The 23,109-nt window shown below is 42.7% G+C and overlaps 1 protein-coding gene across 1 annotated transcript in view; it reads left to right on the forward strand.

The window, feature by feature from the left end:
* Positions 1 to 804: 804 nt before the first annotated feature.
* Ppef2 (protein phosphatase with EF-hand domain 2) overlaps positions 805 to 23,109 on the forward strand; it is a 32,139-nt gene continuing 9,834 nt past the window's right edge. The window contains exons 1-11 of the mRNA XM_074041986.1: positions 805 to 2,123; positions 9,012 to 9,139; positions 9,287 to 9,344; positions 10,480 to 10,655; positions 11,261 to 11,375; positions 12,343 to 12,389; positions 13,743 to 13,909; positions 14,525 to 14,561; positions 14,650 to 14,799; positions 20,081 to 20,470; positions 22,167 to 22,352. Of these exons, the coding sequence (XP_073898087.1) occupies positions 2,069 to 2,123; positions 9,012 to 9,139; positions 9,287 to 9,344; positions 10,480 to 10,655; positions 11,261 to 11,375; positions 12,343 to 12,389; positions 13,743 to 13,909; positions 14,525 to 14,561; positions 14,650 to 14,799; positions 20,081 to 20,470; positions 22,167 to 22,352 (1,509 nt within the window). The 5' untranslated portion in view covers positions 805 to 2,068. The remainder of the gene's footprint in view (positions 2,124 to 9,011; positions 9,140 to 9,286; positions 9,345 to 10,479; positions 10,656 to 11,260; positions 11,376 to 12,342; positions 12,390 to 13,742; positions 13,910 to 14,524; positions 14,562 to 14,649; positions 14,800 to 20,080; positions 20,471 to 22,166; positions 22,353 to 23,109) is intronic.

The following is a 23,109-nucleotide window of genomic DNA, read 5'->3' on the forward strand; positions in this document are numbered from 1 at the left end:
GTAAGTTGTGAGTCAGCGGTTTCTGATGTCCCTGCCAGCTCTAAAGCCAAGCGGGTACCCACTGGGAGTTTGGTTGGTTTGGTCATAATGGCTGCTCATTCCACTTCTGTGGTATCTTATGTAACTGGGAACTATTTTGCACACACACAAAAGAAGTCATAGTCTTCTTTTCTTTGGTTATTTATTCAAAATAATCTGACAAACATCAACAAGGCAAGTCTTCCATTTTGATTTGCAAAGGAAAAGATAACAACTCTTTGACAATCCCACTACTATAAACTTGAAAACCTGAGGAAGGAGGGAGGGGAACAAGAAAAAAAAATGGAATTCATTGTTTCTTTCTTTCCTTTTTACTTATTCCTTCCTTCATTCCTTCCTCCCTTCCCTCCTTCTTTCCTTTCTTCCTTCCCTCCCTCCCTCCCTCCTTCTTTCCTTCTTTTTAAAATTTTTTCTGTACTGAGGATTGATTGACTCTAGGACCTCATGCTTGCTAAACAACTGCTCCATCACCTGAGTCACACTCGAGGCCTGTTTGTTTTTATTTTGTTTTTGAGAAAGGGTGTTCCCACCTTTGTCAGGCTGACTCCAAATGGCAATCCTCTTTGCCTCCACTCCTAAGTAATTGGGACTCACAGGTGTGTGCCACCATACCTGGCTCATGCCGTTAAATCAGTGCATCTCACGTTGCTTCCTGAAGAAGAGCTGGAGAAAGAGTTATCTTCATTGTGTGAGAATAACTACGGTAAAAGTCTAGTCCATTATTGTTTATTTAATTCCTACAATGTGTTAGGCATTTGCTAAATCCTGAGATAAAGTGATGAATTTTGCTTACACAGTCTTGCTCTGAAGGAATTCATAGTCTATAATGATAGGCAAGATGTTAAACTATAATATGGGATTGGAGATGTAGCTCAGTGGTAGAACAAAAGTTTAACATGTGAGAATCCCTGGGTTAGATCCCAGCATGGAAAAAAACCAAAGCCAAAAACCAAACAAGCAAGAGATCCCAGTTATAACACGGCACTCAGGAGTGGAGCTTCGAGGAGGGTGTCCGGGCGCTCAGAGTAGGGGCAGTGAAACTGGCTTCTCTAAGGAGGATGATGTCTACAATGGCCTTGAGGAATATAAAGATCGTTAGCCAGGTGAAGAGAAGTGGGCTAGAAAGAACATGCCAGTAAGAGCAGAAGCACAAAGGTCATGGATGTTAAAGAGCTGAAGAAAGGCAAGAGGAGAGAGTAGGCTTTGGGAGGATGGATTTTGCTTGGGATACATGGAGTCTGAGACATTCTAATGAGCATGGAGCTGGATGGATGGGGCTGGTGTTTAGGGATAATCTTGGGTAGAAGTGTAGACTTGAGAGGTGGGAAGTGCTTGTTGAACCCAGAACAGTTGGCTTAACTGTCCAGGAAGATGTACAGTGAGGAGAGCAGACAGTTGGGACTAGAACATGCACAAAAATGACACTTAAGGGATGGACAGAGGAAGGAGAGAGAAAACATAGGGAGGTGGGAGCAGACTCAGGAGAGTCCAAAGGCATAGAATCCAAATGAAGCCTATGGAGACAGATGCCTTTGATTCTGGCAAGGTGGAACCTGAAAAGACGAAGATGATAGAGACAAAAGTGTCAAAAGTGTTGACTGATCATGAGGATGAAAATTTAGTTTTAAGAGTAACTAAGGAGAAAATACATGGTGTGCTCTTGTGAGAAATCTGGAGGAGAAGAGAAAAGAGGTTGGGTGACAGCTAGAGGCATAGAGGAGATCAAAGGATGATGAAGATGCAAATGCAGAGGAAACTGGCATGTTTCTATACTGCAAAGGACATGCCAGTAGAAAGGTGGAAAATGGGAGAGTGATGGGTGACAGATGGAGGGAATTCTCAGGGGATGAGCTCCTTGTGCACTGAGATGGAGCAGGAAGGAGATGCTCTCACATGACTCACAGACAGAGGGGTTCACCAGAACTAATGCTCTGCCTAACTCGTATGACGGATCCCCCTTACTTTTGTCAGCAAACAGCTCACTGTCTCTTGGATCTGCTGTGTCCTGCAGGAACATTGTGCTCCAACGATGGGGAGCAGCACATCTACCCAACATCATTTTGCTTTTCAGAATGCAGAGAAAGGTATGTGTTTCTCACCTCCAAAACTAGCCATAGGTACACAGGGAGGGGCTGCTTGGGGGGAGGCAGAGACCAACAGCATGGGATGAGGAGTGGTGAGAATGCCAGGTTAACCCTTTCACAAGTACAGATGGCAAGGCTTTTTTTTTTTAATGAAATGCAGATGGTCAGTATTATGCAGTACATATTTAAGAGCCAGATGGTCTGGGTTCAAATCCTGGCATTATCATATACCAGTTAGGAGATCTTTTTAACCTTTTGGGGGCCTCAGTTTCCTTACTTTTAAATAGGGGCAGGGGGATTAATAATAATAGCAATAATAATAATAGCTCTTGTAACATATTTGTAATGAATATTAAATGAATATTTAATATAAAGTATCAGACCAGTTTCAAAGCATTCCAAGTAATTATTAATTACCATTAACACCAAAATTTGTGGGTGCTTTGGAAATATCCAAGGTAAGCTGTTTGTGAATTATCTGAGTGCTGAGATGGAGGGAGTGTTTATAAATGGAGGTGAACCTGTCAAGATCGGGTCTCAGGAGAGGTGGATGAAGCTGCAGGTTTTTTCTTTTCTGTTTCTTTTGTAGTACCAGGGATTGAATTTAGGACTTCATACTTGCTAGGCAACAGTGCTACTACTTGAGCCACACCCCAGTTAGTTTGTTTTTCTCCAGCTAACTTTCCGCAGGCTGGCCTGGTATGGCATTCCTCCTACCGCTGCCTCCTGAGCAGCTGGAATTCTAGGCATACTCCACCATGCTAGGCCCTATCTGGACTTTTATACCCTTTGGAAGGCTGTTCTAAAAGTCGAAGCAAACAAACAAAAAATAAAGTAAGAAAGAAACTGGATGTGACTTTTACCTTTTTGGAAAGTAACTGGTTAGAACTGGTCACAGATAGTCCTCCAAAGTGAGGACCAACTGTCCAGTCCTGCAGGAAGATCTGGAGTATGACTCATGATGGTCACAGCATTGGAGTTAGAAACCTGGGCTCCCACCCTGCTCATCCCTGGCTGCCTGCCACTGTTCAAGGAATGGTGAGCCATCTGTGAAATGCAGGTAGTACACAAAGGCAGTTATCCTCTATTCATGCTCACAGCATACCTGGAACTGCTGTAAACACTTGACACACGTTATTTTGTTTATCTGCCCAACAGCCCTGCAAAGCAATTTTGATGACTCTTTTAATTTTAAAGATGCAGATGTCAATTGCCCCCACCCATGTTCAATATCGTGGGTCTTATTTGAAATGCGAGCATGGCAGAACTTTTAAATCTGTGACATGCCTGCTAAATGGGATGTTACTGTTTCTCTCATTTGCAAAGTAATCACCATGCTGTGAGGGCTGGGTAGGTCTGTGAGGATGTTATGGAAAACCGTCCCCTGGTCTCGATGCTGATTCACAATTTACAAATAACAAAGAAGAGACAAAGAAGGGTGCAGAGAAAATCAACTTCTCCAAGCACCGTTGTGCCACTTCTGAGAGAAAACGTCTACCTTTTAAAGGGGAGCTCAGGGGCTCAGCTTGACCGAGTGACCAGAGGCATGTTCACTGTGGCCGCTGGCCTTTGTCTCTCCAGGTGGCTGGGCATCTCTTCTCTGAGGCTGTATGTCTTCCTGGTCAGAGAGTGATAAGGGGTAGAGAGCTTGCCTGTCTAATTAAAGAACAAAGGGAGTTAACTTTGAATTCTCTAGGATGTAGACAGAGAGAGAAAGAATGTCAATTTAATCAAAAACAGCAAACTGACCTACACAAAAAGTTTTTCCCTTTTGTAGTTTCGGTTACATTTTCTGCCCTGTCAGTTCTTTCCTCCCATTTCTATGGAAAAGGGTCACAGCAATCATCTAACTGTTCTGTCTTTAGTTTTAAATTCCTGGGTCCAAGTAAGCAGTCAGTGCTCCTCAGCAAAAGCAGCTTCTTTGTAATTCTTTTTGTCTGGATATATCCACTAGGGATGTACAAATGACTGACTTTTCAAAAGTTATTTGAAATGACTCCTTTTTGTGTAATTATGCCACCAATTTATATAAGGTTAAGTTCCCTTTCATTTTGATCTACATTTGCTTTGTAATTTTGTAAACCTTTTATCTATTTCCTGCTCCACTTAATTTCTGCTGTGTAACAAACTATTCCAACTCTTAGTGGCATAGACAACTATCTTATTGTGCTCATGACTGTGGGCTGGAACTTTGCCAAGGGCCCAGAGGGTGCTTTGTTTGATGCCAGGGAACTGGGGCTGCAGCTCTTCTAAAATGGCTCACGCAGCGTCTGGGTCCTTACCGTGCCTTGATTTCTCATCTTCCAAGACCTTTCTGTGTATTCTGCGCTTCTCACAGCATAGCCAACTCCTTCCGTAGCAGGGGCTGCCCCTAGGGTGAGCATTCAAAGAGAAAACTCCAAGAGGCCGGAGGCACAGGCCACCAGCTTCTTCAGATCTGAGCCTGGAAGCCCCAGGCTCATTTCCTTTGCATTCACTCAGTCCCTGAGGGCACAGAGCCACCCAGATTGCAGGGGAGCAGATGTAGAACCCCACCACAGATGAGGGAAATGTCAAAGGATTTACCATCATCCTTTGCCAGCCACAGTTCCAAAGCCAAATCTATAGAAGAGATATTGGGAAGTGTATCTTTCATCTCTGTCCTCTCCACTTGGCTCCTTCTCTCTGACGAGAAGTAACTATAAAAGTTTTATTGGTTTTTTTTTTCCATTTTCTTAAAAAATAGGCTAATTATGGGTGTGTATTCATATATTCCCTTTTCTTTGCTAAATGGCAGCATCCAGTTTACCTTGTCCTATGCCTTGCTTATTTCACTGTGTATTCTGTGGACTACACCACAGCCCGAGGGAGACACCACAGTTCTCAGCCTCCACTGTGTAGAAGCTTTCTTTACTCAACCAAGTTCCCCGTTGGTAGATGCTTAAGTAATCTTGTGTGTCTAACTTTCCTTTTTTCTCTTTTGATTTTTGTTTTTATTTTACTCATCTATTTATTTATTGAGACAGTCTTGCTATGTAGCCTAGCCTAGCCTTGAACTTACAATCTTTCTGCCTCAGCCTCTTGAGGCAGGAAGTAGCTCCCAGCCCCAGCTACTGAGATGTGTCTGGTCCTGGAATTGCAAGAATGTGCCACCTTGTCCAGCCAACTTTTCATACTTTTGTCATAGATTTTGTTGTTGTTGTCTTACTTTGAGACAGGGTCTCACTATATAGCCCAGGCTACCTCCAAATTTGTGATCCTCCTGCCTCAGCCTCACCAGGGACTCCGGGCTCAGGTTGGTTCACTCCTTGCTGCCACTGGGGCTGGAAGGCAGAGATTTACTGGTTCCCACGAGATACCAAAACTTCCCTGGTTTCTGCCCTTTCACAGACAGCCCAGGTACAGCGCAGTGCAGCGCACAGAGCTGAGGACTCACTCCCATCCCCAGCTACTGAGACCGTCTGGCCCGTGTTTCCTTGTAGCTTTGGCCACAGAGTCTATCTTCATTTCTGTGATCTAGATATTTCTCTTTAAGGATTTTGACTTCAGCTATCTGCTATTTTTTTTCAAGTCATTTAATGCAGCATTTCTTGTTTCTTGCCTTTTTTTTTTTTTTTTTTGGTGGTACTGGGGTTTGAACTCAGGGCCTCATGCTTGCTAGGCAGGCACTCTGCCACTTGAGCCACTCTGCCAGCCTTTTATTTCATTTTGGATTGAGCCCAGGTCCTTGAGCCTGCTAGGCACATGCTGTACTGCTGAGCTACACCTGAAGGACCTTGCAGTGTTTTCTTATGTATTGGGAGGCGAGGTGGGTGGGGGAGAGGGCAGGAGGCAAATTCCACACGTCTGTTTAAGCATACCATCTCTGATTGGAAGTCAATGTTAGGCCCTCTGTTTTCCCTAAAGGAATCAAAATTCATTTTCTTATTGCTTACCTTTTGTCAAGCTTGTACCTCCACTAGAGAAAGAAAATTCTTCCTAGAAGCATTTTTTGCTTCAAATCAGAGGTGTGTTGAGAGTTAAATATTCTAAGGTAATGGAAGTAAGTGGGCAGCATGAAAAAACGGAGTTTTTATAAGTAATCTATCTGTTCTACTGCACGCCACTGTTCATTGCCTTGATTCATAGCTTTCTCACAGTGTTCTTATATATGGAGGATTTAATTTGTTTTTCATTTTTTGTTTTCATCATGCTGAGGATCTAACCCAGGGCCTTTTGCCATGCGAGGCTACCACTGAGCTACTCCCCCCAGCACTCATATGGAATTTTTTGTTTTTAAAAAGTCTAATTAACTTTTCTTTTGAATTTAGAATCAGGCAACAGTTCATTCCATAAAATAGAATAAGTGTTCCCTTGCACAGGGGGTTTTTAGAGCCAGGCACATTTATAACTAGCACCCCAGGAAAAGCTTTAAATAACCCAAGTAAAAGGTGTGTAAGCATCTAGAATTGTGCTATTGAAAAGCACCCTTCTTAGTTAAAGTAACCCAGGCCCGGGATTGAGAACTGGGAGGAAGAGAGAAAGAGGGCAAAAGAGAGGTGTTGCCACTCCCCCTGCCCTAAGAAGCCAAAGCAGGACAAAGGATGTAAATGTAAGTGGTCGTTGGCAGCTCTTGCCTTGGGACAAGGTGTTAGGAGCAATGCCTTTGAAGTCTACAAACTTCCTCCTGGAGCTTAAGAATCATGGAACCTGTTGAACCTCACAGTCCTTTCTGGGCTCCACCTGTGTATAGCTTCTGACACTGCAGGTATGGGCAAGGAGCAGGAATCTGTGAGCTTACCTTAGCACCCACCCTGCACATCTCATCCATGGTTTTGGACTCAGTTTTACAAGAGCTCCACTGGCAGAGCCTCAACGTCATCACGAGGACCTCATTTAGCAAGAACCTCTGACAAACACTTTTAGTATGAATTTTTTTTTTTTTATTTCATAGGAAATCAAATTTAGCTCTGCTTAAATCCCACAGCTTCTCTTTCCCCTTGTCACCATCATCTTTCCTATTCAGGAAATAAGAAATAATTCTTTTTATCTCCCTAATCCGAGCTAACTATATTAAGTCAATCTGTCTACTGTTCAGGATATTGACCTGAATTAACCCACAGGTTTTTAAATCTGTACTGCTGAGGATCAAAGCCAGGTATTAGACATGCTAGGCAAGCTCCCTACCACTGAGCCACACCTCCAGCCCAGGATTTCCTTTTTAATCCAGCTTTATCTATAAATAATCCATTCATCAGCAGCAGCAGATCCAGGTCCAGGAGATTAAGAAGAATCTAGTTATTTATGTGAACAGCTGTTCCCTTCTCTGACACCAATACTCGATCACAGGTCCCAACAGGAAATAATGCATTCCAACTTGCCCTTCATGGTCACCTAGCACAGGACCTGGAAAAAGGAGCCACCTGTAGGTGCAGTGGGCCTGTTGTGGTGGGAATGCTTAAGCCCATAGTCAGATCACAGAACTGGGATAACAAGAACGAGCCTGGGAAATGCTCATCACACCTGACATTGAATGGGATGTTGAGTATTTGTTTATCATTTGATTTCCTAGTGTTCATCTAGTCAAGTCCCTTTTCTAGATGAAGACATTGCAGCACAAGGTGACTTGCCTGAATCCAGACAGGTTGGCAGGGCAGTTCCAGGTGTAGGACCCAGACCTCCTGACATTATTATCACCATATCAAAACATGTACCCACCATCACATTTTTCCAGCTCTTGAAGCCTGTCACATCTTCACTGTCTTTCCACTTTATACTTTTTCAGAATCCACCACTTCCATCTCTATGCACCAGTTCCCCTTACCCATGGCTTTTGTTTTGCTTTGTTTTTTCAGCACTAGGGTTTGAACTAAGGACCTCATGCTGGCAGGCAGGTGTTCTTATTACTTGAGCCACTCCGCCAGCCATTTTTTTTTTGTGATGGCAATTTTTTTTTTCTCCATAAGGACTCCCTAACTATTTGCTCAGGCTGGTTTCAAACTGTGATCCACCTGATCTCTGCCTCCTGAGTAGCTAGGATTACAGGCAAGAGCCACTGGTGCCCATCCCTTTATCCATGGTTTTGTTCTTTACTATTTCAGTTACTGCAGTCAACTACAATCTGAAAATATAAGATGGAGAGTTGATAAGTTTTTAATTGCATGCTATTCTGAACAATATAATGAAACCTCTCCCTGTCCAGCTTTATCTCATCCAGTACTTGAATCATCTCTTTTGCCCATGTATCCATGAGGTATATACCACCTGCTCATTAGTCACATAGCAGTCAACTTACTTACCAGATCGATTGTTCCGGTATCACAGTATTGAATTTCAAGTAACCCTTTTACTTAACAACAGCCCTAAAGCACTACAGTAAGGATGCTGGCATAGCAGATATATCAGAGATAAGCTGTAAAGTGCCTTCTTTTAATGAAAAGGTAAATTTCCTGACTTAATAAGGAAAAAAATGTATATATAGGGTTCAATGCTATCTGTGGTTTTAGGCACCACTGGGGGTGGAGGGGAATGTATACCTTCATACAGAGGTGGGGTGAGGACGGGGTTAGTATACATGAAAATGCTTTTATTGAGTGGGAATCCAAAAGACCTCCAGTGACATTAGTATAACCATCACGGATGACAAGAATGTGGCTGGAGGAGTGGCTCAAGTGTTCAAACTCAAGTACTGCCACCCTCCCCCAAAAAAAACGAATGGCAAGAATGAAGATGGGGTGGGATGGGAAGGGGGAAAAGCTCTGTGGCTAACAGTAAGACAAATACTTCCTGCAGGCATCAGTGGGTAGTGCTGTCCGCACCATCTTGTCCCCACATGCACAGTGGGAGAGGGTCTGGGTCCCATCTTTCCCTGCCCCCACCCTAGGGCAGGGAGTCCCAGCTCATAGGCTTGCATCTGCACCTGTGTCCAAGCCTTCAAGGCGGCGGTTCTGATCCAGAGATGGTACCGGCGCTATGTGGCTCGCCTGGAGATGAGGCGGCGATGCACCTGGAGCATCTTCCAGTCAATAGAGTATGCTGGCCAGCAGGACCAGGTCAAGGTATGTGGGGAGGGGCAGGGCACCTCCAACTCTGCCTTCTAGCCCTTGGGCAAGGCCTATATGCTCAGAAGGTGCAACTGGTCTGGACCACTCCTGGGCTTTCTTTCCCCTCATTTCTAAAGCCAGTCTCATCTGGTTCTTCTGCAGCTCCATGATTTCTTCAGCTACCTCATGGACCACTTCACCCCCAGCAGCCACAATGAGAGTGAGTAGGGACTACCATATGGTACATCCTCCTGCCTCGGGGTCTAAAAGGCAGAAAGGGGAAAGCATCGTGATTCTGGTGAAAGCTAGGGAATGAGTGTGTGCGTGTGTGTGTGTGTAGAGGGGGTGAATAACAGTGAAATTTTATTCTGAGTTCTCTCCAAAACATATCTGGAAAGAAGAGTTTGTGTGCAAGGAGTTTATTTGTTAGGTGCAGGAAACACTGGTGGTGGGATTCAGGAAAGGGGAGGCAGCCAACAAAGAGTAGGGTAGTCACCCAGCAACTCGGGAGTTCCTGTGAAATAGCGCACAAAGGAAGCCTTGGAACGATCCCAGCTGCAGGCAGAGGGAGCTGGCATCTTTATGTTAGCTCTTCGGTCATTAGTTGAAGGCTGCTGAAAGGGTTGTTGATTCCACAGCCTTTCGGACTTGCTCATGCTCCACTGTCCAGGAACGCAGCCGTTGGGCTAGAGAGCCTGAGGCTGACAGTGTGAGGATGCTCAGGGCCTCGTATGTCCTGAATCTCTGCTGCCTCACTGGGTGCACCTTGAATGCCTGTGAACCCTTCCCACCTTGGCTTTGTCCTTTCTTCCTCCTTACAAGCCCAGGCCTCTACATTTCTGTCTCTTCTCACTCTGACAGTGTTGATCTTTTTTAAAGTCAAAGATCAGATACTGGCCGTGCCCTGATGACTCACACCTGTAATCCTAGCTACTTGGGAGGTTGAGACTGGGAGGATCACAGTTCGAGACCAGCCCCACAAATAGTTTGTGAAAACCCACCCGCCCTCCCGCCCCGTCTCCAAAATAACCACAGCAAAATGGGCTGGAGGTGTAGCTCAAGTGGTAGAATACTTGCTTTGTAAGGGTGAAGCCCTGAATTCAACTCCCCTGAACCAAAAAAAAAGGAGAGCAGATTTCAGCTAATGTTTTTATTCACATAAAACATAACCCTTTCCTCTTGTCCAACCTACCTGTTCTCATTTCCTTTAAACTTGTCTTTTGCATCTCCTGGGCTGGAGCTGATGCCACAATGGCCAGATCCCATTTCAATTACAGTCCAGGGAAGACTGCACTGAACTACCCCCAAACCTCGTGTCTGACCATAACCTGACCCACCTTTTCTATCCGGACTAGGGGGCTTCCTGAACCGAATGTTCACTGAGGAGAGATTCCCGCTGGATGCTGAGATGGAGAGGCACAGTGACTATGAATCCATAGAAGTGCCAGACAATTACACAGGGCCACGCCTCTCCTTCCCACTTCTTCCTGATCATGCAACTTCCCTGGTGGAAGCTTTCAGACTGAAACAAGTACGCTTACCTGGGAGCCAGGTTCCCACCAACTCTGTCTTGTGTGCACAGGAAAATGGTCCTGGATTTAGGGTGTTCCTGCCATGAATCAACTAGAGATGGCACTTGCCCTTTGCTAGGCCAGTTATTATGATTGAAAGCGTCTCCTAATCATATGATCTCTCTTTTCATTCATATTGCAGATAATTATTGAGTGTGCCCTACACTATTCTGGGCAGGGGGACACAACGGACACAAATCCCTGACGTTATGTGGCTGACATTCTAGTGGGGGCGGCCAACAACAAATAAATAAATAAAAAACACCTTAGACTTTGGCTTCTGATCCAAGGTCAAGCTTGGGCTGCTCCTAAGCTATAGGCAAGGAAGGGTTTTGTAGAGTAAAAAGAAAGAGGAAATGAGTTCAGTATTTTTCAGGAGGGACAAATGGGGATGATGAAAAGCAAGAACAAAGATGGAATGTGGGTGAAAAAGAAATGATCTTTGAAGAGTATGGGGAGCAGTTTACTGAAGTTACTTTTGGGGACTTAGATGATAGAATCCTTAAGCAACAGAGGTAAGGCCAGCAGTATCATCTTGTTCCCTTTCTCCTCTTCCTCCTAGCAGCAGCTTCATGCTCGTTATGTCTTGAATCTTTTGTATGAGACCAAGAAACACCTGGCACAACTGCCAAACATCAACCGGATCTCAACCTGTTACATCGAGGAGATCACAGTGTGTGGTAAGAGCTGGTAGGGATGGCTTCCCTTGCTAGATACAAACTAGAAAACTCTTCCAGGAGGAAGGACCAGTTGGGAGGTATAGATGGCAATAAGTAGGTCAAAGTGCACACCCTGAAACTGACCATTTACATATTTGCCCCACATTTTCTTAAAGGAGAGTGGTTCTGAGGAGAGCCTTGGAGCAGGAGGCTCAACTTCTGCTCTGTTTTCCCAAGCAATTCGTATTGAATCCCCACTCAGAACAAAATTCCTGCAAATAACCAGACCCTCCTTATTAGCAAGCAATGTACTTATTGGCACCCAAGCAAGCCCCAATGCCTAGAATCTTATTTCTTCCATTCACATACATTCCTCTGGCAGAAAGAAGTCCTGTTAGCCACTTTCTTCAGCTCCCTAGCTTTTGCAGATGTTCAGCATTCATGTAGATGAATGCCCCTTCCTTCAGCGAGGGAGAGTGTCACATACCAGGGGTTGTGAACTGGCATGACAAGGGCACATGCAGCCTGCAGACGTGTCCTTTTTGACCTACAGTGATTTTAAACTTTTAAATCAGTGTTCCAACACTCAAAAATTTCATAAGGTCTAAACTTTGCAATTTCTCTTCAAAAATCTCATAGCACTGGCCAGAAATGAATGGCAGCTTCCTACTTACACTGTGGCAAACTCTCCAGTTCCCATCTGGGTTGTGACCTTGCATTGCTCTGTCCTGTCTTTACTTCAATAAAACTGTAGATCATATTCTACATGATAATCAGGCAGAAAAAACTGTTTTCTGATTTCAATATTAACTATCTCTGCAATACAGGAAAATTAATATTTATCCCTATCTCACATATGGAAAAATCAGTAGCTGTCAGTTTCTTAATCTTATCAGACTTTTCTGGGTTCAGTATTCTTCTTTTCTACAGTAAAAATTAGAAACAACTGTAAAGGTCAGTCAGAACTGATATTCTTTTTCTTTGTTAGGAGATTTACATGGCCAGTTGGATGACTTAATATTTATATTTTATAAGGTATGAACGTTCAAATTAAGTTCCTTTCTTTCTCTGAGGCTTAATTTACAAGTTCAAATACAGTGTGTATTAAATAAATGCTTTAGTATTGTTTGGAGTTTTTAAAATTTATTTGAATTTTTACAGTACTGGGGCTTGAGCTCAGGGCCTACACCTTGAGCCACTCTACCAGCCCTTTTTTGTGAAGGGTTTTTTCAAGATAGGGTCTCACTAACTATTTACCTGGGCTGGCTTTGAACTGTGATCCTCCTGATCTCTGCTTCCTGAGTAGCTAGGATTATAGGTATGAGCCACTGGCACCTGGCTTGCTTGGAGCTTTAAAATATTATTTTAAATAGCGTTTGCTTCTATGCAGCAAATACTTGGGCTTGTGTGTGTGTGTGTGTGTGTGTGTGTGTGTGCCTGTGTGCTTGTGTGTGTGTGTGTGTGTGTGTGTGACTGGAGTTTGAATTCAGGGCTTCATGCTTCTCTGCAGCAAATACATGATATAAAAGTTAGCATTAGGACTGGAGGCATGGCTCAAGCAGCAGAGCACCTGCTTTGTAAATATGAAGGCCCGAGTTCATCTTCACCATTTTTTTTTTTTGGCAGTACTGGGGTTTGAACTCAGGGCCTTGTGCTTGCCAGGCAGGCGCTCTGCCACTTGAGTCATGTCCCAGCCTCCGAAGCCCTGAATTCAAACCCAAGTCCCACAAAAAAAGTAAAAAGATTACAAATAAAAGTCAATATTGCATTATATTCAAGCATATTTTTGTAAACTGTTTAACAAATACAAATGTTAGTTAAATTAATAGAAGCATCATTTATCAATTGATTTTCTTTTTTCTAGATAAAGAAAATTGGTTATTAACAAAGCAGCCAGAAGCTATTTTCATATCTATTTTAGCTGTAAATGTAGAATATATAACAAAGTGTATGAATAGAATAATATTTTATTAATGTAATATTACTTTATATGTGCACTAAACTTGCCAAAGCATTTCCTGAAGGACTCTATACCATCCATCACCACCATCATCATCACCGTCATTATCATGATGTGGTGGGAACTTAAAGCTGGCTTTCAGATCATGAGTCTGGTGCCCTTTGCTCCCCACCACATGGCAACACTGTCTTTGTATAAAGAGTATGTTCTGGTGAGCATCCTATAACCTCAGTCTCACTGGGAAGGAAATATTACACCCTAGAAATTGTTTCCATCTTTTACTGACATTTCACATTTGAAAGAACCCAGAAAGCACAGAATTGGCTATAGACCTGACGGGATGGTCAGATGCCCATTGGCTTTAACCTGATTTTTTTCTTCCTCTTCTCTCACTGGGATCTTCTTGGACTCATCTCTGCGTTGGGCAGAATGGCCTCCCGTCACCAGAGCGGGCATATGTGTTCAATGGTGACTTTGTGGATCGAGGCAAGGATTCAGTAGAGATCCTGATGGTTCTTTTTGCCTTCATGTTGGTTTACCCAAAAGAGTTTCATCTTAACAGAGGAAACCATGAGGACCATATGGTGAACTTACGGTACAAGCCCAAACCTGCTTGGGTATTTGATGCTTACCTGTTGCAATTGTGAAAAAAATTATTTCATCAGAGTTTCTTCTTTTAGATGCAATTTAAAAGTAATTTTCTAATTTCTGAAACTAGAATAAGCAGCATATAATATTTTGAAAGGTTTTAAAATTTTATATATGTTATTCTATCCTAATAAGACCATTAATTTTTTTTCACACATTCATACTCTCTATTCTGTAAACAACAAGGATTCACCATAGAAAAAGTGGGAAACATGGGGCTGGGGCATGGCTCAGATGATAGAGCACTTGCCTAGTATGCACGAGGCCCTGGGTTCAATACCTAGTACAAGGGAGTGGGAGAGAAAGAGAGAGAGGGAGGAAAAATAAAAAGAACAAGTGGAAAATATGGATAAAGAAAAGGAAGAAAGAAAATTGAAATATCTCATTTTTTCTCTACCCATAAATAATGTTATAATTGTAAACTGTTTAGGGATTTTTCTTCAATCTCTTTTAAATATTTTAAGTACATATATCTAGAATATGAATTTTAAGAAAAATATTATCATGTCCTAACTCTTGTCACTAAATTTGTTTTAATATCTATTTTTGCTTCTATATCTAGATATGGCTTTACCAAGGAAGTGATGCATAAATATAAGGTAAGCTGCCTTTACAAACAAAAGTTTCTCTTAGTTCAGATGAGTTGAGTGAGTTGTTTGATGCCTAACATCTTAATATTATTTTCAGACACATGGAAAGAAAATATTAAGAACTCTTCAAGATGTATTCTGTTGGCTTCCGCTGGCCACTCTGGTTGATGAAAAAGTCCTGATTCTTCATGGTGGGGTGTCAGACAGGACTGACCTGGAGCTTTTGGCTAAACTAGATAGGCACAAGGTACTAATTAATGAAATAATACACAGCTAACTTTAATGTCCTGGTTCACTGCTAACATAAAATAAATGTCATCTTGCATGTGACCCTTGTTGACTGGAAGAGTATAGAGAAAGGTTGAGAATCCACAACTGGGCTCAGGGAGCAAGTGTGCTATAATTGTTTAGTAATGTCTACCATAAGCGTGCAAGAGGGGAGTGGCAGCTAGTGCTATGTATTTGCCATCTCTAATCTAGATAATTTTAATCACTACCCCTCTATCACTGTCACTTGAAAAACCTCCATTTCCCAAGTAATTCCTGGTGTCTTTAATCAAGCTCAACACGTGCATATTTAGTACCTTCCACATTCGAGGGAGTGGGGAATACTAGGCAGATACAAAGATAGAGACTAATTTCAAATAAACTCAACAAAAATGTTTTGGGCGCTCACCATGCACAAAGAAAATTTTAGGGAAAATAGGAAGATGAACTGGAGACAGTGCCTGTCCTGAAAGAACTTACAATAACATGTGTGTGTTGGAAGCGGGGAGTGGGAGAGGAGGTGGAGAGTGGGAGAAGGACTGTATTACATTCTACTAGCAACAAGTTTGGAAGTAGAAACCTAAAAAAGCAAAGGTTTTATTTTCTCTTAATAATAGACTCTTATCTATTATCTAGTGGCACCTTATGCACCTGCACCCCAACTGCCTGTCCCACGTAGGAACCTTTGCTACACCATCCTTGATGACATTTTCCTGACAGTTCCAAACAGGAGGAGCGCATCACCATAAGAGCCAGGGTACCCCAACTTTGGGCAACTCTAATGGATATGAAAGTCTGTATATATGAGGTGTACATGACAGAGCATGGATTTAGAGTCAGTCTGGGTTTGAGTCTGGGAACAGCCAGTTACTGGCTGGGATAGCAGTTTTGTTCTGTGAAGTTATCCAGAGAGCCAGGCTTCTCTGTCTTGCTTCCCATCCTAGGGAGTCGTCCCCACACCTTCATCTGTGTCACAACACAACATGCTACTACACCCACGTTCCAGGCAATAGGGGAGGGGGAGAAGGGGAACGAGAGCTGTCCTGGTCTTCAAGGACACAATATAGAACTTGCGCACCTCTCCACTCTCACCGCCTTGCTCAGAATGTGGTCTGCTGCTCCCTAGAAGAGAGGCCGAAAATGAAGTCTTTTTATGGTTGGCCATGTGTCAAGCAAAAAATTGGGGTTTCCACTCCTATGAGAGAGAAGAAGGAAATGGAATTGGGAGAATATTCTTTGCCACAAAGATATTTAATATCTTTGTGCATGGTTAAACCATGGCCTATGAAGTCAGACAGAAATTGGTAAAAATTCTGATTCGGTTGCCTATAGTTCATTGACCTTGGACAAGTTATCTAACTTACTGAAATCTTAGATTTACATCTGTGTAATAGGGATATGAGTAAATATATCACAGGTGCGATGAAGATTAAGTGAACATATATGTGCCTTACAAAAGTGGGAATTATATTTACACTTGACTGAAGTAGAAATTGTATTTATAATTTGGCCAAGCAGAAATTGTATTCATATTTGGCTGATGTAAAAGAAAACTCCAAATAACAGTGGTTTAAAATATTTATATCTTTTTCATGTAAATAAAGGTTGGAGGCAAGCAGTCCAGGGCTGGTAGAGTGACACCACAAAGTCATAGGGACTCAGACTTCAAAGCTTGCTCATCTACCATGCTGCATCATGATCCAGATTGTTGTTTGAGTTCCAAGCCATCACCACCACATTCTAGAGAGCAGAAATTAAAGAGTAGAAGAGAGGCGTGTTCTTTCCTTTTATGGACATCCAGTTGTACACAAAAGTTCTCTTTCTATCTAATTGATCAGAATTTAATCAAATGACTACATTTAGCTGAAAGGGAAATTTGCAAGTATAATCTTCATTTCAGGTTGTTATGTGCCCAAGTAAGTATCATGGATTCTATCCATAAGTAGGAAGGGTAGACAGATATTAAGACATATAGAGGGTAGGGCAGCAACACTCTAACTTAGTTTGACTCTTTGTCTCCCCAAATTTTGATGTACACTCTTCTTCTCACACATAGAACCAGGCTTATTCTCTCCCAAAGGAAGACTGCATTCAAGGCTCACCAAGCAGCCACCTCAAAGTTCAAGAAGGTCGCAGGTCCTATCTATCAGGTCTGGACATGGCTCCATGTGGTTTGTGACTAAAAGATAAGTTCCATGTCCCTGTACACCCAAACTTAATGTTTGGAGAGGAAAAGGATTAAAGGATAACTCTTTAGCAGAGGTGGAGATAGGGAGGTCTGTAATAGTCAATGGCTTCCTCTAGAAATCCTCCTGACAAAACTCCTCTCTACTTCTGTGTAAAAGTAGAGAATATGAAAGAATCTTTCCTATTCTTTTTTTTGATGGTACTGGGGTTTGAACTCAGGATCTCATACTTGCTAGGCAGCCGTTCTATCACTTGAGTTGTGTTGGTTATTTTCAAGATATGGTCTCATGAATTATTTGCCCGGGCTGGCTTTGAACCATGATCCTTCTGATCTTTGCCTTCTGAGTAGTTAGGCATATAGGTGTGAGCCACTGGCCCCTGGCGCCTTTCATGTTTATGAAGAGAACATGGAGCCCAAGGGACCGAAAACCAGTTCTTAGTATTTCCTTTGTTAATTCTATATTAACAAATGTTAATACTACTATAGAGCCTACTTTTTCTCAACTTTCATATCTATTATATCCTGGTTTCTTGCAGACTTTCAGTTCAAATATTCTATTCAGCTGCATCTCCATTAGGAGGCAGGGACAGCAAGTCACAGAAGAGCAGATTATCTCATGAGAAGAATCCTATTGAATCATGAAAACATACAAGTAGGAGGAACTTTGGAAAGAGTACTAAAGAATAATTTATTATCTAAGACTTAGCAAAAATTAGCTTCCTAATACTTGATTTTCAAAGCTGTGGAGAGGGTGATGAAGCAAGTTGTGCAGTCTAGGAGCACTTGGGCGGGAAGTGCAGAGAAGCATGGGCTCCAGAGTCAGACTAGCTGGATTCAGTCCTGGAAGAGTCTTAGCTTTCTTATCTGCACTATAAATGATGATGCTATCTCATAGGGGTGATATGAAGGTTAATAAGTTAATTTATGTGAAGTGCTCAGAATAGCACCTATTTGGGAAGGGCTCAATACAACCCATCAGTCTTCTTAAGAATCAAAGCTGGGGATACTTAGGTTATTCAGTTAACATCCTTACAGCTACCCGAGCATTGAAAGGGGTGGGACTGGAGGACTGGCCTTCACTCTGAGTTGGTAGTAGGGTGAGGGGAGGTGCTGTTGCCTGGTCTTCCTTTGTCTATGGCCAAGACTGGAACTTCCTTGGAGTGACTAGCCCTTGTCCACTGTCAGAGAAGAGCCTCTGTTCTGTTCTATGTAATATGGACTCCTCTTCCAGCCTCGTTCAGTTCCACTGACCCACGTTTTCTATGCTCTTGTCTTAGGCCAAGTCTACACTGGGTTGTGGCTTTCATGTACTATAGACCTTAGATCTATTTGCAGAAGGGTCTCACTCTTTGAGTATGTGCTCACAGAATTCCCTTCATGAACTAGACCTTTGTCATTGATGTCCTTATGGAGGTTGCCTCCTTCAGTTTTCACCATAGCCCTCAGGCATCCCAGGAATGGTTGTTCTTTCTTTTTATTCAATGCCACACTGTGCTCCATAGTCTGATCCTGTCTTTCCTCTGATCAAAATTCATTCTACTTGTGTCCTCTACCTTTTTTTTTTTTTTTTTTTTTGGTACTGGGAATTGAATACAGGGCCTCGTGATTGCTAGGCAAGTGCTCTACCACTTGAGCCACACTCCCAGCCCTTTTTTTGCTTTTAGTTTTTTTTTTTTTTTTCAGATAGAGTCTCGTATATCATGCTTTTGCCTAGGCTGGCCTCAGACCATGATCCCCCTACTTCTTCCTCCCAAGTAACTGAGATTATAGGCATGTGCCATCATACCTGGCTCCTCTATATTCTTGACCTGATCCCAGCTCTATGATGGCTGTCAGTCAGTGAGAGGGTCTATACTCAATTTCTTTTGGAAAAAGAGTATTTATCTGCTTTGGTACAGGCTGAAAAACAGCCCCTTCCCCACTTTATACTATCCTTCCTCAACAGGCAAAATAATAGGTACAATAGCTTTTCCTGTAAAATGTCATTAAGAGGTGTCTCTCCCACACTGAGAATCTGGTTTTTCCTTTTCTTATTTTTCTGCCAATACAGTACTCCTTTTTATCTACTAGGGATACATTGTAAGATGCCAGAAACCACAGATGACACCAAACCCTGTACATATTGGGCTTTTTCCCATGTACCCTGCAGCATTGCCACATAGTACCAGAGTTAATCTGACCTTCTGTGGTCTATGCCCTGGCACCTCCTTTGCATCACCACTCTTATATTTTGTGGACATTAAGTAGAATAAGGGTTACTTGAACACCAACACTGTGATATTGTGGTAAGGCATCTGATAACCCAGACTAAGCGATCAACAGTCGGGTAGCATATATGGCTTGGATATGCTGGACAATGGGAGGATTCATGTCTCAGGCGGGATGGAGTGGGATGGCATGAAATTTCATCATGCTACTCAGAATAGCATATAATTTTTAATTTATTATTGTTTATTTCTGGAAGTTTCCATTTAGTATTTTTGGACCACAGATGACTACAGGTATCTGAAATTCTGGAAAGTGAAACCATAGATGGTATCACAGGGAGACTTTCTTCTTTTTTGTTTTATCATCTGTGGAACAATAGGAAAGAATCAAAGCTTGACTTTCTGAGAGAGAGAGAGAGTGAGAGAGCGAGAGAGAGAGAGACAGCTACCCTTTCCTATCCTCCTCTAAAAAAACCACTAGGTACCTAGAGAGAAAATGATGACCTAGGTTAGAGTTTCTCAACTTCTCTGGTAAAGGGTCAGGTTTTATAATTTCACAATCTGTCACAGATCTTTACTTTTGTAAAATACAATGAATATGAATTATTTAAAAATGAAACATAAGTAAAAAATATGAGCCCACTGATTATGTGTTTGAATGTCACGGAAATTTCAAATTGTTATGAAAGTTTCTAAGGCTCTCTCTCAAGGTCTGCATTTGTCTCCTCCAAAGCTAGGAGCAAGCAGTGCACAGACCAGTACTTGGCCATGGACCCCAGTGTTTGGGATTGACTTGGATGTCAGCATGGCACTCAGAAAGAGCCTACCATTCATTCCAGCATCTCTATCTTTTTGCACATGTTTAGATTGTTTCTACCATGAGGTGCAAACTGAGAAAGGAAAGTGAGAAACAGGTGGAGGAGAAGAGAAAAGCCAACCAGACCCACTCTGCACAGAAACCCATCCCATGGTTTCTGCCCCAAAGCCGCTCTCTCCCCTCTTCGCCTTTTCACCTCAGTTCGGTCACCAAGGCCCACAAGGCCAGCCGCTCCTCCAGCATCCCCTGCAGCGTCCCTCTTGGCCGGAAGGAGCTGTTGAGGCAGGTGCGTCACTCTGTGGACCTGGAGCTGGAGCGGTGCCGGCAGCAAGCAGGCTTCCCAGTGATCGGGGAGAGGGAGGAGTCCTTGCCCTTGGCGTCAGAGGGGGACCGTGACGCTGAAGAGCTGCCAGAGCCCACTCAGGAGGAGTGGAGGCAGGTGAGTATGACCAGATGCTGCTTCCTAGTATTTGGCTGCCATCAGGAGGGACCAACTGCCTCCTTCCATTAAATTCAGGGAATATTTTAGGGCCCCTCTTCATCACTCTCTCTGGGTTTAGAATGCCTCAGGACATTAGTACTTATCTAATGATTCACGTTTTCGATTTTTAGAAAGGATGGGAAGAGGCTGTGGGCAGGCTCTGTTGCTTGAGAATCCTTGGTTTAGCCACCTAGTGTCAATGGGTAAGAAGGTGAGCTATAATTTATTAGGAACATTGTGTGCTATTTTGTATGTCTAAGCAAGATGGCTGCTGAAGCTGAAGGCCAGAAGGGTAGTCAGCAGCTTCCCCCAATCTCTGGCTGCAAGGAACCCTGGGAAAGAGGGTAAAGAAGGAGGAGAATGGATGTTGCATAGATGCTCCTCTATTTGGCACAGTGCTTCCCAAAACAGAGGACTCAGGAGGGCACATTTCACAGGACAAGACTGGCAGGGAGGTGCCTTGAAAGACTGTTGTAGTAATAGGGATGGGTGATGATGAAGGAGAGCCCATGCAGTTGTGCTCTAGACTACATGAATTTGCTAGGGTTCAGTCGTTTTTCACCTCCAAGAATGGTGATTTCATATGGTTCATCCAATAAGGAAAAGAATTCAGATTGTTTGAAGAGCTAAAATTAGTAGAATTCGCAGATTGAATGGGTGGAGGATGGTGAGAAAGAGGAAGAATTGCGGCCTACTCTGAAGTTTTATAATATATGTATATATATAAATATATACACATATATGTGAGAGAGAGAGAGAGAGAGAGAGAGAGAGAGAGAGAGAGAGAGAGAGAGATTAGCGTACATTCTCCCAAAGTTATCAATCTGGGTTTCAATACCACTTTAGAATTTAAAAATGTTTAATTCTGATCTCTCCTTTGCAAAACATGACTGAGTAACAATGTGCTGATATTTATAAATCAAACAAGGTTTTCTCCCCCTTAAAAGTACATTCAGAAAGTATGTTGGAGTCAACAACCAATATATACAGTTCTTTCATCTGAGTCACATAAAACTGGCAACCTGTGTCTTCCTAAGTATTAACAATAGGGTAGAAGCTATGCTTCTGGAAAAAATGATCAGCTCTTCTGCAAATTCTTTTTTAAATTCTTAAATTACTTTAAGGAAAAAATATTGGCTATATGTTGACAGGACCACAACTGGGTGTTGTGAATGCTGCTGGAGAGACTCTTCTGTCATTTCCATACAGGGTCAAGCCTATAATCCAAGCTACTTGGGAGGTAGAAATTGGGAGGATTGTGATTTGAGACCAGCCGGGGTAATAAGTTTGTGAGACCCCCACCTCAACCAATGGCCGGGTACAATGGTGCACATCTGTCACCCTAACTATGTGGGCAAGCACAAGTTTGGATTTGTCTCAAAGATAAGCAACACAAAAGGTGCTAGCAGAGTGGCTCAAGTGATAGAGTGCCTGCCTAGCAAGCATGAAACCAGGAGTTCAAACCCCAGTAGTGTCAAAAAATTAATAATAATAATAATAATAATAATGATAAGGCCTTAAGGGTATAAATCCATGTCAAAAGTTGAATGTATGGAAATTTATTCACTTATTTTTACTCAAATATTTTCCTCCTCCTCTCCTTCCTCTTTTCATGTGAGAGACTCTGAACAAGTATCTGTCTTGGTCTGACCAGGTGGTAGACATCCTGTGGAGTGATCCCATGGCTCAGGAGGGCTGCAAGGCCAACACTATTCGAGGAGGAGGCTGTTATTTTGGGCCTGATGTAACAGAACATTTGCTACAGAAGTACAAACTGCAATTTCTGATCCGTTCACATGAATGCAAACCTGAAGGCTATGAATTCTGCCACAACCGCAAGGTGGGTGGAGCTTCCACACCAATACTGGTTTGTGTGTCACAAAAGTGGCCCAAAGAGCTCCCCTCAGGTCTGGCTGAGCTAAAGCTCTTGGTTTCTACCAACCAACTGTGCCTAATATTGGTTACACACTTGCTCAAACCAGCTAGGTCCTCTATAATCCTTTGATTTTCATAGCCCCTTTAAAATTTGACTGAGACCACTGCTCACCAATACGCTGAGGGCAAGGGACAGATGTGGCACCATTTTATTGATGGAAATATGAGGCCAGTGTTTTCCCAGCCACATCTTTAAGTCACATGGCTTGCTGTCCCATGTCTCAAACAACTCTACGGGTAGCTGGTTTTCTGCACTGTTCCAGGCAGGAATTCAGGATCGTTTGTCTTCTCAGAAGCACAATTAGTGTTCTGGCTAATCTTTGAGCATCTCCAAATTCTGCAGTATGTGTCTAGCTTATACCACTACGATAGTACACTGTCTCCATAGGAGAGTAACGGGTTTGCATTCAACTAATGAAAGAAATGTTTGGTTAAATGGTTATACAAGTTTCCTTGTGAGAACATTTTATCCCCTAGATTCATTGTAAATCTCCAGGAAGATTCAGTGTCTTCCAATGCATTGACAATAGAAACTTTTCTGAGACTCCCAGGTGGCACAAAACTCCAAAGAAAACTGCTTTGAGAGAGTTTGTCAACTTTAAGAACTTTTTTGTCTGTCAGTTGTAATCGCCATTCCAACTCACAAGACCCAACCTGCCTCT

Source organism: Castor canadensis, chromosome 9 (genome assembly GCF_047511655.1).
Source record: "Castor canadensis chromosome 9, mCasCan1.hap1v2, whole genome shotgun sequence".
In the NCBI taxonomy this organism is placed as follows: domain Eukaryota; kingdom Metazoa; phylum Chordata; class Mammalia; order Rodentia; family Castoridae; genus Castor; species Castor canadensis.